The sequence below is a fragment of the Mixophyes fleayi genome, chromosome 5, assembly GCF_038048845.1.
Source record: "Mixophyes fleayi isolate aMixFle1 chromosome 5, aMixFle1.hap1, whole genome shotgun sequence".
Taxonomy (NCBI): Eukaryota; Metazoa; Chordata; class Amphibia; order Anura; family Limnodynastidae; genus Mixophyes; species Mixophyes fleayi.
In genome coordinates this window covers 161,644,299-161,662,237 of record NC_134406.1, presented here as the reverse complement: position 1 = coordinate 161,662,237, position 17,939 = coordinate 161,644,299, and the positions used below count along the sequence as shown (strand labels likewise).

The window sequence follows — 17,939 nt, the reverse complement described above, 5'->3', positions numbered from 1 at the left end:
CTAGATGAGCTAATCAAAAGATTCTTTCAAGACACAAAGAGAATTCGACCTTGCATAAAATTATTTGATGCTCACTTCCAAAGTAATATTTTTGATAACCATCATATCGGTCAGAACAGTAGGAGAACTTCAGGCATAGTAGTACAAGGAAACAATTCTGAAAACATATATTCAGACAAAAGTAGTCTCCAAGTTCCATTTGAAAGAGGGAATTGTACTTCCTGCTTTTTGTCCAGAGCCAACTAATGAGAAAACAAGTTGCAAAATCTGGATTTAGTAAGAACAATATCCATGTATCTCTTCAGAACAAAGGATGTCAGGAAAACAGGTAATCTCTTAGTACTTTCTGAAGGTCCAAAACAAAAGTACGTGGATATGAGAGTAAAGGACGTGAGGTCCAAAAATATTAAATACCCCCTTTCCACCTTTATATTAATTGCTTGGGTAGATCTCACATTTATACCATGAGGTTTGATTAAAGATGCAAATTATGTTTACCTGATAATTTCTTTCTTGAAGCCCATAACAGCCCCAATATCCCACCCGTATTTTTTTTAAAGATATTTTTCAGATACTGCTTGGGAAGACAATTCACAGATGATGAAGGGTAAGAGGAGGCACACTATACAGTCATGGCAAAAAGTTCTGAGAATTACACAAGTGTTGGTTTTCACAAGGTTTGCTGCTTCAGTGTTATTAGACCTTTTTGTCACATGTTGCTATGGTATACTGAAGTAAAATGACAAGGCTTTTATTGACAATTACATTAAGTTTATGTAAAGCGTCAATATTTGCAATGTTGACCTTTCTTTTTGAAGACCTCTGCAATTTGCCCTGGCATGCTGTCAATCAACTTCTGGGCCACATACTGACTGATGGCCGTCCATTCTTGCCTAATCAATACTTGAAGTTTGTCAGAATTTGTGGGTTTTTGTTTGTCCACCCGCCTTTTGAGGATTGACCACAAGTTCTCAATGGGATTAAAGTCTGGGGAGTTTCCTGGCCAAGGACCCTAAATTTCGATGTTTTGATCCCGAGCCACTTAATTATCACTTTTGCCTTATGGCAAGGTGACCCATCATGCTGGAAAAGACATTGTTCATCGCCAAACTATTCTTGGATGGTTGGGAGAAGTTGCTTTTGGAGGATGTTTTGGTACCATTCTTTATTTATGGCTGTGTTCTTTGGCAAAATTGGGATTGAGCCCACTCCGTTGGCTGAGAAGCAACCCCACACATGAATGGTCTCAGGATGCTTTACTGTTGGCATAACACAGGACTGATGGTAGCGCTCACGTTTCCTTCTCTGGACAAGTGTTTTTCCAAATGCCCCAAACAATCTGAAAGGGGATTCATCAGGAAAATGACTTTACCCCAGTCATCAGCTGTCCAATCCATGTACCTTTTGCAGAATATCAGTCTGTCCATTATGTTTTTCCTGGAGAGAAGTGGCTTCTTTGCTGGATTTCTTGACACCAGGCCATTCTCCAAAAGTCTTTGCCTCACTGTGCACGCAGATACACTCGCACCTGCCTGCTGCCATTCCTGAGCAAGCTCTGCACTGGTGGTGCCCCGATCCTGCAGCTAAACTAACTTTAGGAGACGGTCCTGGCGCTTGCTGGATGTTCTTGGGCACCCTGAAGCCTTCTTCACAGCTATTGAACCTCTCTCCTTGAAGTTCTTGATGATCTGATAAATGGTTGATTTAGGTGCAATCTTACTAGCAGCAATATCCTTGCCTGTGAAGCCATTGTTGTGCAAAGCAATGATGACTGCATGTGTTTCCTTGCAGATAACCATGGTTAACAGTGGAAGAACAATGATTTCAAACACCACCCTCCTTTTAAAGCTTACAGTCTGTTATTCTAACTGAATCAGTATGATATGTAAGGGCTGCAACTGAGTTCTTCAAGAAAAATAAATTAGCATGTAAACATAATTTGCATCTTTCTACATTATCTCATAGGCAGCATGGTGGTTAACCGGTTAGCATTTCTGCCTCACAGCATTGGGGTCATGAGTTCAATTCCCGACCATGGCCTTATCTGTGTGGAGTTTGTATGTTCTCCCCGTATTTGCGTGGGTTTCCTCCGGGTGCTCCGGTTTCCTCCCACACTCCAAAAACATACTAGTAGGTTAATTAGCTGCTATCAAATTGACCCTAGTCTCTCTCTCCATGACTGTAAGCTCCAACGGGTCAAGGACTGATGTGAGTTCTCTATACAGCGCTGCGGAATTAGTGGCGCTATATAAATGATGATGATGATGATGATAAATATCTTACACACACAAATACATTTTATATATACACACACATACAATCATTTGACATAGCAGAGTATGTATTTACTGCTTCTGAAATAATCTTTTATTTGTTTTGCTATAAATTTAACTCCACATATCCACCATGGGACAAGTTTTTTTTCAAATCTTGGTTTTGTGATGCGTTTTTCAAAGCTCTTATTTTAATGTAAACATATGCTTGTAATTGAAACAGCAAAAATATCACTACAACTTTAAAGAGGCCAGTAAAAAGGATCATAACGGTGAAAGCAATCTATATGTAGAAAAGAGGTGCAGCTAAACGAAATAGGTACCTATAACATTTATGACAAACATAGTCTATATAAACTCATAAGTGCGTAAGGGTATAACAAAAAATTTTTTTTTTTTTTTTTTGCACTTAGTGCACCTGTGTTCCGATAAAAAGGCACAGTAATGACTCTTATTTACTGTGCAGCTGTTCACACAAATCAGCCAGATTGGAACTTTGATCCCTAGCTGCAGCTTACCCAAAATCTACTGAGACCGACCTGAAAATGGTTGATTAGGCCACCAGAAATTCCCACATGCCCAGGACAAATCAACTAGGGATTGTTGCCATGACCTGACATTGCCTAAGGCACTTGGAGATTAACTGGGCTTTTCAGGGACATGGTAAAGGGGAGCCTTCCTGTATCCCCGCACTTGGAATGAGACCTTGGGATAATAAAAAAGCTAATAAAGGGACAAAGGCCCAGGATAAAATAGTGAGGCTACTTTCATGCTTAATTAGGTGTGTTTATGATTGTGTAGTTTTATGCTTTAGTTTCACTATCCTGTCAAAAGCTTATGGAGGTGACTACATAAAAACTACAACTGGGATGGGTAAACAGGTAGGTACACATTGGAAAAATGGTGTGAGAAACACACTTTGGAAAAATAGAATTAACTAAAACAAAATTAATAGAAAACATCTACATCAATTAGATATACACATACTAAATTCAGATAAACCTAATTGAGACATAACAGATTTGTCATTATTTATTCAATAAGCCAACATGTAGCCACGTGTGAGAAAGTAAGAACATCCTTACTGCTTTCATATCAGGAAAAAATGTAATTTGAGCCAGGTGCTGCTAATCAAGAACTTTATAATTTAATAATTTGAAAGTGCCACCATATCTATATAAAAGCAAAACCTTTGGCAGTTCAATCTTGTGCATTCAAGGTATGGTCTGATGAATCATCTTTCACAAAGTTCTTGACAAACAGACAAGTGTAGCGCCAACCTAAGAACTCTACAAAGCCGAGTGCTCGTATACAGAAGTGAAGGCTTCTGGTGGTTCTATATTGTTGTAAGGCCAAAGTTTTGGTTTAGCTTGGATGAAGTAATTTACTGCTAGTGCTAATAATTACGCCATATTTCAGCATATCTTTCCTGACAGAAGGGGTGTCTTCTAGGATGATAATGTCAGCATCCAGATCATAATTTCAGGGCCCAATAATAATATGTCTGAAAATAGCCATTTATTGAGGTACAAATACACCCTCTTTTGATATATGGAGACGTACTACAGTGGGCAGAAAACATTTTCTTTATATTACATGTGATCATTTGTGTTTTTCTTGTGTGAGTAGCTATATTGTAAAATTAGAATTTATTTTGTAAAGGTCAAAAATGCACAGCAATAGTAACCATGCTATTACAGTGAAAAAACAAACAAACATAAGGATAAGGGGCCAGCCTGGATTGCAATTAAAACAAATTAAATTGTGGGGAAAAAAATTAAAAAAAACAGATAAGCCTCACCTAAACAAAGCTTCTTTGTCAAACACAGTATCTGCAGGCATATTTACTGGTATCAGGAGATCTGGGTGTGAATCGAAGTGGATAAAACTGATGTTAGAGCCAGGCAGGTGTTTCGATCCAATAGCCCGATAGATAAACGGCAGCACCTGTATTGGACAGAATAATTGCAAATTATATGCTTTCAGATAATCTACAGGTAATTATACTGATCAATGGGTGGAAAACAGCCCTCCCTAGATCTATATGTGGTGCTGCCAAAAGGAGAAAAGAATAAGTGACCCCAGTTCCTAAAAAAGTTATACAGATAGAGAAACTTGGTACTAAAACGAAAGATGTGCAGTGGGGTTGTGTATAATAAAGGGGTGGTTTATTATAATGATATTATATAACACAGTAAAACATAAAGTTCTGTCCAGAACAAAAAACATAAATATATATACTCCAGCAATAATGTGCCACATAGATACACTACAAGTTCTAAGCTGTAAGCTGCAGATGAGGTGCAAAGAATGCACCACAGACAACGTATAGTATTCAAAGGCAAAATGAACCAGAGTAAAAACTTGTAAACAGAAAAAACGATGTCTGATGTGCCCAGTCTCTAGTGGTGCCAGAATTGTACTAAGCAGAGCAAGCGTGAGGAGTATATAGGAATGAATCCTAGAAGGCTTAGATGACAGTCTGTTTCAAAACACGGTTGTAGATTCCAGTACATCTGAAAATCCAATAAGGGTGAAGAGTTACTAATTCTTGTGGGAGCCTGTCGTTGGTTCTTCCTTACCTCCCCTAGGTGGAATGGGGGGCAGTGTGTGTCCTAGCCTTGAAAGTAGTAGAAGCGGTGTCTCCAGCGGTGCGCGCATGCGCAGAACTTGTGACAATGTCCCCGCTGTTCCTTCAGTGGTGTTGACGTGGCAGGCCTGCGTCACATGAGCTGGTGGTACAAGCTCACCGTCTTGGCCAAGCTCTGCTGTCCGATAGACAGCCTCTGTATACAAGGCTGGTAATAATAAAAAAATAAAGCTGGGTATACAGTACAGGGTTTTTGCCCAATAATCGGATTAACCAGCCGACATACGACCGGTTGTTCGAAAGTCGGGTCAGTGTGTGTAGTGACACGATGGTCGAATGTCTGCCCAAATGGACGATTGTCGCCTCATTTGGTTGGTCGAACCATTCAATATTTTCGTTCCAATCTCCTTTCCGTTGTGTAGTGTGTATAAACTTCCGACCGATCAACGACAATCCTCCGATACTTCTTCAACCTGGGGGGCGTGTGTATGTAAATTTGTGATGCCTGTACCAGTCCCACGTGGTGCGGTATCCGCACATCACAGACTTGTGTTTTGAATACATGTGTATTGCACCTGTCTGGTTGCAGATCATTACACTTGTGTGAAGCACGTGTGTTATAACCCTTTGCATCTACATTGGGAACTTATTCATATTTATAAAGTTATACCTTTATAAACTATTAAAGTTATAAAGTCATTAACCTTTATTAACTAATATTTGTAAAATACAATGAATAAACCACACAGTGTTAATGCAACAGTTTTATTGCAGGAAAATGTTCAAAAAAATTTAATGCAGAATATGACAAGTGAAAAAAATAGTATTACACTTTAAAAGGTGCTACTGGTTTGTGGCAGAACAGTTCCAAACATACACATTTCAGCAAATCTCAAGGTTTTTAATTTTTTTCTTGATGTCGCTTGGGTTTATATTCCCTTTGATTTCTTTACCTACGAAACAAGGAAATAAAAAATATTTACCATTAAACTTCTATATCTGTAATCTATATCCAACACTAGAAATACACTCATTTGCTCACTGCTCGAGATCAGTTTATGTTGTGGTCCCTCTGGCACAATCGCAACAATAGCGGCCTTAACCTCCATATATTCTCGAAAACAGGCACCATTTTGGTTATTATAATTGTACAGGTATGTGCCCAAAGCATTTAGTTGTCTGCACATGTTCACTGAAATACCTTTGTGTATAACTTTCATATCTTGGAATTCAACATCATTTTTTTCTTTTTTGAGAACAGGTGTTACATTAGTGGTATCAGTGGTATCTAAACAGGCCTTCTCACTGTTAATTCTTCATTCTGACAAAAAAAAAAATCTATGTTACAAATCAGGCATTTGCATTGTTTCGTGTGAAACTAGAATGAAATAAAGTCCTTCAAACAGGTACACTACATGTGCTACTCACTTTTTTTTAATGTCGTAGTCGTACTGGTTAAGTACGTTTACCATCATCTCCACCTCTCTTGGGCTCATTGGCTTTGCTCTTGTTTAGCATCTCCATCTCCCACCTTAACTTTTTCAAAAAATTTTGGCCCTTCCAGCACCATCTCTGACTGTTTCCGCCTCCATAGCTGTAACCACCACTGACACCTTCTCCTCACCCGCCATCTTGTCACGTTCCTTGGCGCCAGATAGGCTCCTGTCATTTTATACACTCAGACATGGGCGTTCGTTTCTGCTGTGGACCAATCAGCGATGATGCCTGCAGAGAATGGAGCATTGTGGGTGATGCCTATTCGTGTATAATAACCTTGTGTATGGAGATTTTGGGCTATTACTTTAACCCGTACAGGACCATTACATACGAAGGGATTTTATTATTAGGGAATAATTATTGCACTGCACTTTACAAGTTAAATGTTTTTTCTAAATTTTATGTATAGTAATAAACTTCTATTTTATAGGAATGAATGAAGAGACATTATTGCCTTCTCTTTTTATGCGGTTTTGGGTGTTAACTATAGTTAAAGCTCTGCCCCTTTATGCTAATGTCTTTGGTATATCGTTACATGCCCCGCAAATGTTGCTTCAGTGTGTATGAATTTAAAATCATTGCTCACGACAACATGGCTGTAAAAAGTCGCTAACGGAACGGCCACTCTTTCCTTTATCGTCTAAAACAAGGCTAGTGTGTATGCAATCCATGGACCGATCGGCATAAAAAGTTGGTGGAAAATTCTGTAGTGTGTACCCAGCTTAAGTTCAGTGTGGTCGCTATAGTTTGATAATCCAACACGTTCCCCCCCGCACTTAGCGGGATTCATCAGGGATAAGGCAGATGTTCCTTACTTATATACTCTTCCAGTGTGTCACTAAATTGGATAGCCAATTGCAGAGTTATGTTAATTGAGATTGACATTCCTACAGAGTTCCTTTACGAGTCCATATTGACCACAGGCAGGTGGACTTTAGAAATAAAACATAATCAGGTTAACGGTCAAATGTCATGGGTATACCAGAGAGGAATGACCTTTAAAAAACATACATCAAAACACTGTAGTAAAGAATTGAAGATAGTAATAATTATTCTACAGCTGTATACAAAGGCTGCATATCGGACAGCAGAGCGTGGCCAAGACGGCGACTTTGTACCACCAGCTCATGTGACGCAGGCCTGCCATGTCAGCACCACTGAAGGAACAGCTGGGACATTCTTACAAGTTCTACACATGCGCGCACCGCTGAGACAGCGATTCTACGACTTCCAACTCTAGGACACACGTTGCCCCCCATTCCACCTGGGGGAGGTAAGGAAGAACCAACGACAGGCTCCCACAAGAATGAGTAAGTCCCTCTTCATCCATATTGGATTTACAGATGTACTGGAATCCACAACCGTGTTTTGAAACAGACTGTTATCTAAGCCTTCTAGGATTCATTCCCATATACTCCTCACGCTTGTTCTGTTTAGTGCAATTCTGGCACCACTAGAGACTCGGCCCATCAGACATCATTTTTTTCTGTTTACACGTTTTTACTCTGGTTCATTTTGCCTTTGAATACTATACGTTGTCTGTGGTGCATTCTTTGCACCTCATCTGCAGCTTACAGCTTAGAACTTATAGTATATCTATGTGGCACATTATTGCTGAAGTATATATATATTTATATTTTTGTTCTGGCCAGAACTTTATGTTTTACTGTATTATATAATATCAGTATAATAAACCACCCCTTTTCTATATACCACCTCACTGCACACCTCTTGTTTTAGCGCCAAGGAGTACTTTTCTCTATCTGTACTGGTAATTGTAATACATACAGTTGTGCCAACAATACAGAGATAGGGTTATCAACACTGAAAAAAATGTTCTGAACCCACAAAGGTAACTATTCTTTCATATAGAAATAAACCTAACATGTAACACTATATTTCATGCTGTCATAGAAACTACTACTACTACTTTCTACTAATGCAACCCATGTCTGCATGATTTGTACAAAATGTATTTAAAAAAAATATGAGAAAAACAAAAATTCTCCTTTTAAAATATAAACAATGTCTGCTGAATGTCTTTCACCTTACACTTGTTAACAATTCCAGGGGCAAGAGAATAGCTGAAAAGTGTAAACAGCATGTTTAGAACATCTCTAATTTGTTACGTAGTATTAAACTGTAAAATACTTAATCATTGTCATAGTTTGATTTTAAGGTCTATGTCGCAATACAATTTTATTGCTGCAATATGTACTACTGTCATGTGCCATTACTGCCATTCTATAATAAAACAGACTCACGTGACCTTGGTGGGAAAAAAAAAGTGCTGTATCCCAAAACCAAAATATGATGAAAAATGCTTATCACGCAATTATCTCATCAGCCGATTATGACCTGGAACCATCAGATTAACAGCATAGAGACAGTGTGATATGCAGAGCCTTATGTCATATTTGCAGTTGCAGACAGTGGTCTTATTTTTTTTATTGAAAGCCCAAAGTGTATAAAAAAATTGTCAAAAAACAGAAAAAGTTCCTAAGGGTGCAGTCACATTTTCCTCTAAAGAGGATTTTTTTCAGCAGAGTTTACAGAATAAACCATGACATTTCAGGACAAGTCCCTTCATCAAATAAGTTTAAAAGCAACATAGTAGACATATTTATATAGGATTCAACCAATCATGTCAACAATACCAGATGCCACCTGATCATTACATTACCAAACCTGATGGATGAACCCATTTAAACACAAATTGTCTCTTAAAGTGATAGAACACCAATAATTCTTAAAGCCATATGCTGTCTGCAATAAAATTGCTATAGCTAAATATTATCATATGGAAAATGAATCAAAGTGGCCTCATTTGCATGTTACCCAATACGTTAAGCAAAATATTAGTTACAATAAATGAACAATACAACCAATGCACACTCCTTTAACATATAAATATCCAAAGTATTCCATGAGTACCCAGTTAATACAATCAACAAATTGAATAAATTGTATTAAATTATAAACAAATACAGCCATTTTCATGTATAATATTTCAAACTGTACATGCTGGCATGTTGTCATAAAAAATATCTTACGTTAAAGTCATCATTTAAACCCCTTGAGTATAATGTGTCTAGCCTATCTATCCAGTAAGCTTCTCCTCTGAGTAAAGTTGTTTTGGAAATCCCTCTGTGGGATGGCAATGTCACCTCTTCTAGTATCTGCCAGCATAATTGTGATACATTATAACCAAGCATTAAAAAGTGTCTATCAACTGGCTATTTCCTTTTTTTAGATTTTTCTTTTCCACTTAATATACTTATATTAGATTTATGTTAATTAAATATTACACAGACAAGTTTAATGATTAAACTAAGAACTAAAGTCCAGTTGGCAGATATTTTTGCCTACACTTCGATATAATGTATCATAATTATGCTGCCAGATAGATAGACTAGACACATTACACTCAAGGGGTTTAAATGATGAATGTGTCCGGAGATATTTTCTTTATGACAAGATGTCTCCATATGGGGTTTGAAATGTTATATCCCCATGTGTATAGATGTTTGTTTATATTTGTTTTTGATACAATCAACAAACTGAATAAATTGTATTACTTCATTTATTTTATATTCTTATTATTGTTATATTTATACATTAAGTGAGTGGGCATTGGTTGTAATGTTCCTTAATCGTTATATTTTGCATATAGTATTTGACAAGGTTCAATTGAGGCAACTTGATCAAGTTATAGCAATATTAATGTGAGCAGCATATTCCTTTAAAAGGCAATTTGTAACTGCTATGATGAATGGGATCATTTACCTAGTGTGGTAATGCAATTACCATATAACCTCTGGCATTGTTCCATAATTATTTAAATACTATATAAACATGTCCAATATGCAGCTTTTAAACTTTACTGATGAACTGACTTTGTGTCCTGAAACGTTATGTTTTACTCTGTAAACTCTGCTGAATAAATCTGCATATTGCTATATGAAGCTGTTCACTGCATTGTGTTATTGTTGCCATGGTGGTTTAGTGTTCACCTCCCGAAAGTAATAAGCACTGCAAGTGGAAGTGACAGCTGGTATTCCATGTGTAGTGACAGCATCCAAGGTAAGTTTGGTACAACAATATGGAATATTGATGATGACTATCAGCAGCACTATCTAGCCTCTTCTGATTGGCTTATTCCATATTGACACCGTCAGCTGATAGTAACTAATCTACTATCATGAAAGCTATCAGGGATGCACGCAGGATTGCCAGGCCCTGACCAAAAAAAAAAAACCACGAGAGAGCTGCTGCGCATGCGCCCGCTCCGTTTCGGCAGCGCTGTCCTATACAATACAGCGCCGCGGCTGCTGTATAGGACAGTGTTGATATGGTGGGCACTGAGTTAGCGCAGGGGGGGGTTTCTGGGGACTCAGAAACCCCCCCTGCGTGCGCCACTGGCTATATAAGATGAAGTTGCAGGCGACTATTTGCATTACTTTGAAATTTACTTTGGAATACTGTAGGAAATAAGATTCCCATTCGATTTTAACAGGGAGAAAAATTATGCTTGTATGTAATTTCATTTCTATTTAATTACATTGTCAAAACAATCTCTCTTGTGAAAATTACACTTTATTATATCCCTATTGTATTCAAATAAAGTAACTTTAGCATTTACTAACACCACTAAGCCACATCTCTACGTTATCTTTACGATTTTGTGGGGCTTAAGTATACACACTTCTTACACCTGATGTATGTCTGACACAAATGCTGTTTTTGAGCTGGACGCATCAGGAGTCAATGCTTCCAACTCAAAATAGATAAATACACCTCTTTTTATCTGCATCTTTTTCAAGTATGTTCTGAGCACATATGCATACATCTCTAAATGAGCCCCTCTGCTAATATTATAGATATATAGGTCTACATTATGTTATAATAAAATTGTTAAAAAGTGCTCTTACCAAATATTTTTTGCAATGCTTTGCACATTTTTGTGCTATTGTACTGTATTGTTTGTTCAATGCCATTTATGGTTATTATTTATTATAAAGCAAACACTTTTTTAGCCACTTTGGGTAGATTTTCAGTGTTCTCCCCAGCACCTATTTCCCAGTTGCTCCACTCGGCTGTTTTACTTGTCACCTGGCTCTTGGAGGCCAACAGATTTCTATCATCATAGAATGAGCCATTGTTTCTCCTATTAGAACATGCATTATGTGAGCACTACAGCCAGCAGTGTGTGTTAGTCCACTGACCACCAGTCTGACCAGTCCTGGCAGGAGTGGGCAATAACCTCCAACATTTTCATTACTATTATAAAGTATTACACTGCCCCCAGCCGCCTACTTCTTAATACCACTCAGCTGGCAAAATTTTCTGGGGAGAACACTGGATTGTCTTTGCCATGTCAGGAGGTACAAGCAAATTAACGGTATTTTCTGCAATTCCTCTAAAAAAAAACAAAAACAAATTACTGATATTGATGTTGGAATGTGACAAGCACAAAAAGTGTCACAATAGGCTCAGGGTATGGTTGAGAAAAGCCTCAGTAACAAAGGAGTTAAAACATGCACAGTGCCATAGGAAGCTTCAACCTCCTGTTATTATTCACAGATTCATTTTTATTTGCATTTTGCCGCACTACAATTTATTTTGTGCTGCCATTTACAGACGGAATGAAGCTACGGGAAATACACAACAGCAATAATTGTCTTTGTATAATCAACCATGCACTTTTTTTCTTAAAATAAATAGATTGATAGTTTTAAAGTTGTAAAAACATGTTTACACACTTGGATAATACCACAATTGTGAACAAGGGAGGGTTGGCAACTTTTAGTCTGGGAGGCAAATACAAGCAAGTTTCTCCCAGGCAATAGCTGCAACAAAAAATGCAGACACTATACTAATTAACTCTATTCAATGCAGAGACAAGTCTAGTGATCAATATTATCTTTTAGTTATAAGGTGCAACAAAAATCTGCAGTGCCCTACAGCACATAACAAGGATGTAAAGGACCTACAAGCAAAGTACTGGACATACAAGAAGGATAAGCAGTGTCTATAATCATTTTCTTGTATCATGATGTACAGTGCGACATAATATTTTGACATGTTATAAACAGTCAATAATAATAACTAATACTGTGCAAAAGACTTACGAGGCAAGGTGTATAAACAAGAAACAATGAGGCACAGGTGGAGACAAGATAGATATAAGGAGCTCATGAGAGCTTACAATCTACTGCAGTGGTCGAAGTGGAAATTTAGAAGTGGCGGTATAAAAAATTTAATGGGATTGTCAGTGAATGGAATTTGATAGGTTTACAATGAAACCAGTAAGAAGAGTGGCGGTATGGCATACCAGCCCACTTCAACCACTGATCTAATGAGGAGAAGCAAAACTGAGATAAATGGGTGTGAAACAGAGTGAATGTGGGTATTGAGAGGCTGAGACAGTTTGGAGTAAAGAGGAAGACTGGTGGGATCTTAGGAGTGTTTAAAAGATTGGAGGCAAGTGTAAAGTCTGATTGGACATGGGATTGTTTGTGGAGCGGCGCAGGTTAGGTCTTGGCGCTGGGATTGTGAAGTGGTTATCAGTGGGGAGTTGAGGTGCTGTTCATTGGTAGAGCAGAGAAGGAGGGAGGGATGGAGTGTGGAGTGAGATAAGGTCAAAGAATTAGGGGGTGGGTAAGAGAGGCTGAGGAGTTTGAACTGAATCCTGTAGGGAATGGGGAGGCAGTGTAGATATTAGCAGAGATGAGAGGCAGATGAATAGCAGCAGGAAAAAAATGTGATGCTGGGATGAACTGAAGTGGGGAGAGACGGCTGAGAGGGAGGACAGACAGGTTACAGTAGTAGAGGAGGGAGATAATGAAAGATTGAATAAGTGCTCTGGTAGCATCATGAATGAGGAAGGATCTAAACCTGGCAATGTTTTGAAGGTGGAAGCTACAGGCTTGGGAGAGGAAGTGGATTTAGGTAATGAAGGAGAAGGTGGAGTTATGGATGACATCCAGACAGCGGACATGAGGAACAGAGGAGATCATTGTTCTGTCCAAAGAAAGCGAAGCGAAATGTGGGGAGACTCTAGAGGGAGGGAAGATGATGAGCTCCGTTTTAGACATGCTAAGCTTTAGATAAAATTGGGATATTCATGATGAGATAGCAGAGAGACATATAAGAGTGAAGAGAGGGAGAGAGATCAGGGAAGGAGAGACAGATTTTGAAGTAATCAGCATAGTGGTGATAACTGAACACCGAAGGAGTTGATTAGTTCACAAAGTGAGAAGGTGTACAACAAGAAAGCCAGAGGGCCGAGGACGGAAGGTGGGACCCCATTAAGTAGAGGGAGTAGGAGTAGAGCCAGAGATAGAAACAGAAAATAAGCTTTTGGACAGGTAGGTAGACAACCAGGAGAGAACAGTGTCACAGAAGCCAATGTAGTGAAGGGTATGCAGCAGGTCCCCAGTGTCAAAAGCAGCAGAAGAGTCCAGAAAATGATGAGCAAGGATAAAGGTCATTGGTGACTTTAGTGAGAGCAGTCTCTGTGGAGCAAAAGGGACAGAAGGCAGATTGCAAGCAGGATGAGGAGGGAGTGAGAGGAGAAAAAGCTTGTGATTTTGTTATAGACAAACTGCTCAAGTAATTTAAAGGTGAATGTTTAGTTAAAAAGAGACGTAGGGTCGAGAGGTTTTATTTTGAGGATGGACGAGACAAGAGAGTGTTTAAAGGAAGAAGGTAAGATGTCAATGGAAAGAGACAAGTTGAAGAGGTAGGGTAGGTGCAGTCACGTCCTGGGAGCAAGAGCGTTTAGAACGTGAACAGGGATGACCTAGTAGCTGTGTATGTTCATAGCCGTGCAGAGAGAGAGAGAGAGAGAGAGAGAGAGAGAGAGAGAGAGAGAGAGAGAGAGAGAGAGAGAGAGAGAGAAAATGCTCCTTGTGGGCTTTCTGATTGTGTTAATAATAAAACAGAGAGAGGATGATCCTCAAACATTTTTATTTTTATTCAAACAAAATGGGAGTATTCATGGAGCATCCTGCCACTGCAGGTAGCCCACCCCAAGAAACTTTAGTTTGTGCCAGCCTGGGGTGCAGATGGCCTTATGCCCAGCTTGCTTACCCCTGATTGAGTCAGTTAACTGCAGTGGTGGGCAACAGTTGGCCAAATGCACATATAAAATGTGTTTGATATGGCTCTTCTTGATTAGGATAAAATTGTTCTTTTCTTAGTCACACAGTCTATGCAGCAGGCTGAGCTGGCCACATATGCTGCAGTCAGTATCAGACCCAATGACAATGCCAGATAATCATCCTGAAAATCTGATATCATCATTACTGGGAATAGTAGAAAATGCGGTTTATACATGACCCTACCAGCCTCTATATGTGGTCGTCTTCAGACCGCACTAAAAGGTCGCAATAAAGCCGGAAGTAATATAGTTTTTGGGTCTGAGCCGACAGATTTAGTTAGATTTGGCTACTCGCTTGAATTGCCAAACTTTGACATGCTCACTTTGCTCTTGAGGAAGATTTGCACTTGTGTGGTCACCTCTAATGTATGAAGGAAAACGTATGCCTTCTCACCAGCTTGACTATCTAGCCTTAGGCTAACCGACTTTTCAGGCTGAATGAACATTGCTCCATAATTCTCACATTATCCGACACATCAAAACATTTCTGCTGTTTCTCTCTTATATCACAGGGTGTATGTGGAGCTTTGAAAAAGATCATGTTACCCACTACTAGTTTAATTAAATAGGTCAATAAGCAAGCAAATTACAAATTTAAAAAAACAAAACAAAAACAATAATAACACTAAACATAGTTTCATTAAAACTTTGAAATAAAGTCTTTATTATTCATGAAGTTACAGCACACTATGTTGTTTCATTAGGAGGTCATTGCATTGTCCACAATGTACCACTTTACAGAGCATAATGACTGCATAAGTCAATTAAGGGGAGTGCATACAACGATCAATTATATGGAACTAATGATAGATAGATAGATACATAATATATATATATATATATATATATATATATATATATATATATATATACGCACAAATTTAGGACGGTACGTACATCGTGGTGATCTTCAACAACCCAGACCGGTAAGTCCTGGTATTTTCTCAGGCGATGAGTTGGTGCAGAGGTGCCACTCATATTGTGACAGACGAACTGTAATGAAGTTCCAGGTGAGCGGGGACCTGCACAACAACCAGCAATTCCAACCCAGAAGGACCAGGTTTCTTTTCTCTCATCAGCCGCTGCTCTAGACAGAGAAGACGACCACAGCCGAGCGCCGTGATTGGTCGACAGTAAAGAGGACACCGAAAGGAACTCTGGAACAACTACCTGTACACTTACTAAACTTTTTGCCACCATTTTTGTTAAGGGCAAAACCCCAATACTATGCATAGTTTACGATTTCAGAGAAAGGTAGTTGTGGTCGAACAAGTTATTTATATCCATTTCTGTCATGCGCGGAGAAGCCAAACATTCAACTACTTCTAATTTTTGTAATATTAATCTTTTCACAGGATTATATCGCCTCTCAAAAACACGAGTTTGTATCACTCAAATCCGCAGAAGGTTATGAACTTGGGTTTTAAATATTTTATGCGCGACCACACAATATAAAAAATAATGACTCAGTAACGTGCCCTTAAAAAACATGGCAGTTTGTGGTTCTAGCTCACGCTGAATGAAAAAGGTGTGTGTTTTGTGCTTTGCGTTTATTGGCTCTCCAAAACACATTTGTCAAATGTATTTGATTGCCATTCGCTGTGGCCAACGGTAGTGCGGCGATTTTCCCACGTGATCGGTCCTATGTTCTGAGTAGGTAGGCGGGACATCCTGTAGCTTTGTATCTGTTTCTGCTCACTGTGGTTGGTGAGTACAAAATACTCTTATAGTTTCTGCATTTGTTAGTTTTGATCCTTGGCTTTGATATTAATAAAGGTCGTATTTCTCTAAATTCTGCAAATTGTGCATAAGCTATATCTGTTTTTTCATTTATGGCTTTCCTGGCCACAGACAGTGGATTTCATGTTGCTGTCTAAAATGATACTGTGGAATGATAATATTTGGCTACCATACGCAGGTTGCTCAAATAGCGTAGTATATTAACGCTACTAGGCTGCTGTATACATAGCAGCTATTTCAAGGGCAAGTAAACCTTAAAGTACCAATTTCTTATTTTAAAAAAAATAGCCTGCCCTATGTTTATTGCAAATGTAAATTATGCACCATCATCAATTTCTGGCATGTCATCTATTTGTTATTGTTGCGAGTACCTCTAGCAACTTCTATTGTAGGTTTTGGGGTCTAAAGTGTTGCTAAACATAATAACATATTGTGGTATGTTGGAAGAAGGAGTGTACTATATTGCCTTTGTTTAAATTTGAAAATATTTTAGAAGTTGCTCATGCTATACTGCCATCTTTTTATGAACGTGCATTATGTCACTGACTGCCCTAATATAGTTAGCTTGATTTTACTTTTTCTTGTTTTACAACTCGCTGTTTAAAAAGGCAGTCATAGTTGTTATGTATGTCTAGTCGCTATCCAATGAAAATTGTCCACTTCAAGTAGTGTGGTTCCAACTCACAATGCAGTTTAATAGCAAAAAGTAGTAGAGTAACAATTCAATAATTTGGAACTAGAAAGGGTTCAGAGAAGGGCGACAAAATTGATAAAGGGTATGGAGTGGAGTCATTAAGTTATGAGGAAAGGTTAGCCAGTTTAGACATGTTTACTTTAGAAAAGAGATGTCTAAGGGGAGATATGATTACTATGTACAAATACAGTAGGGGTCAATACAGAGAACTTGCATGGGAACTTTTTACCCCAAGGTCCATACACAGGACACGTGGTCATCCCCCTAAGGTTAGAGGAGAGGAAATTTCACAACCAGCAAAGGAAGGGATTCTTTACAGTAAGGGCAGTCAAGATATGGAATTCATTGCCAGGGAAGGTTGTGATTCAATAGATATGTTTAAGAAAGGGTTTGACAAATTTTTAGCAGAAAGTTGTATCCAGGAATATGACCGTTAATTAAAATGAAGGATAGTTGTGGATATAGGGTAAAAATAGGACTGCAATATTGAGTCTGGGGGGATTTTCACAATTGAAACAGATTGGCGGTTGCTTACTCTGGATCAATTTCAAATATAAGTGCAGGATCGCAGGAGATCCAAAATAGGTTGAACTTGATGGACTGGTGTCTTTTTTTCAACCTCATCAACTATATAATAAAATAAGTATAGCCGATAGCATACAGTCTTTCAGTCCTGAAGTCTGTGATCAAAAAGACTGCCTGTTGGCCCCAGAACTCCTGCTTTAATATAGTTAGGGATGCAGTGAAAACTATAGCGATGATTTGGCATGTCTTCATAGGTTCAGGCTTCAGGGCAGTCCAGTGAAATGCAGGTCATTGGCCAGTTCAATTGATGCCCTCCAAGGGTGGGGGTCAGCTCTCCAACAGCTGCATACTATTCTTCCCGCCGAAAGCTGGTTTAACTGGTCTATTTGCATTACACACACAATACCATTCAGATCATTTATTCCCTATATTCCATAACTTGCATACGCAAGTTAC

The 17,939-nt window shown here is 38.6% G+C and overlaps 2 protein-coding genes across 3 annotated transcripts in view; one reads left to right on the top strand and one right to left on the bottom strand.

Annotated features, from left to right (window-relative positions):
* Positions 1–15,739, bottom strand: part of C5H5orf22 (chromosome 5 C5orf22 homolog) — a 53,634-nt gene extending 37,895 nt beyond the window's left edge. Inside the window, exons 1-2 of the mRNA XM_075212936.1 lie at positions 15,422–15,739; positions 4,075–4,220 (exon numbers count right to left, since the gene is read on the bottom strand). Of these exons, the coding sequence (XP_075069037.1) occupies positions 4,075–4,220; positions 15,422–15,724 (449 nt within the window). The 5' untranslated portion in view covers positions 15,725–15,739. The remainder of the gene's footprint in view (positions 1–4,074; positions 4,221–15,421) is intronic.
* A 436-nt stretch (positions 15,740–16,175) lies between these two features.
* The window catches only part of DROSHA (drosha ribonuclease III), a 187,997-nt gene continuing 186,233 nt past the window's right edge, over positions 16,176–17,939 (top strand). For both annotated transcript variants that reach the window (XM_075212935.1, XM_075212934.1), the window contains exon 1: positions 16,176–16,231. The gene's annotated coding sequence lies outside the window, so the exon portion shown is untranslated. The remainder of the gene's footprint in view (positions 16,232–17,939) is intronic.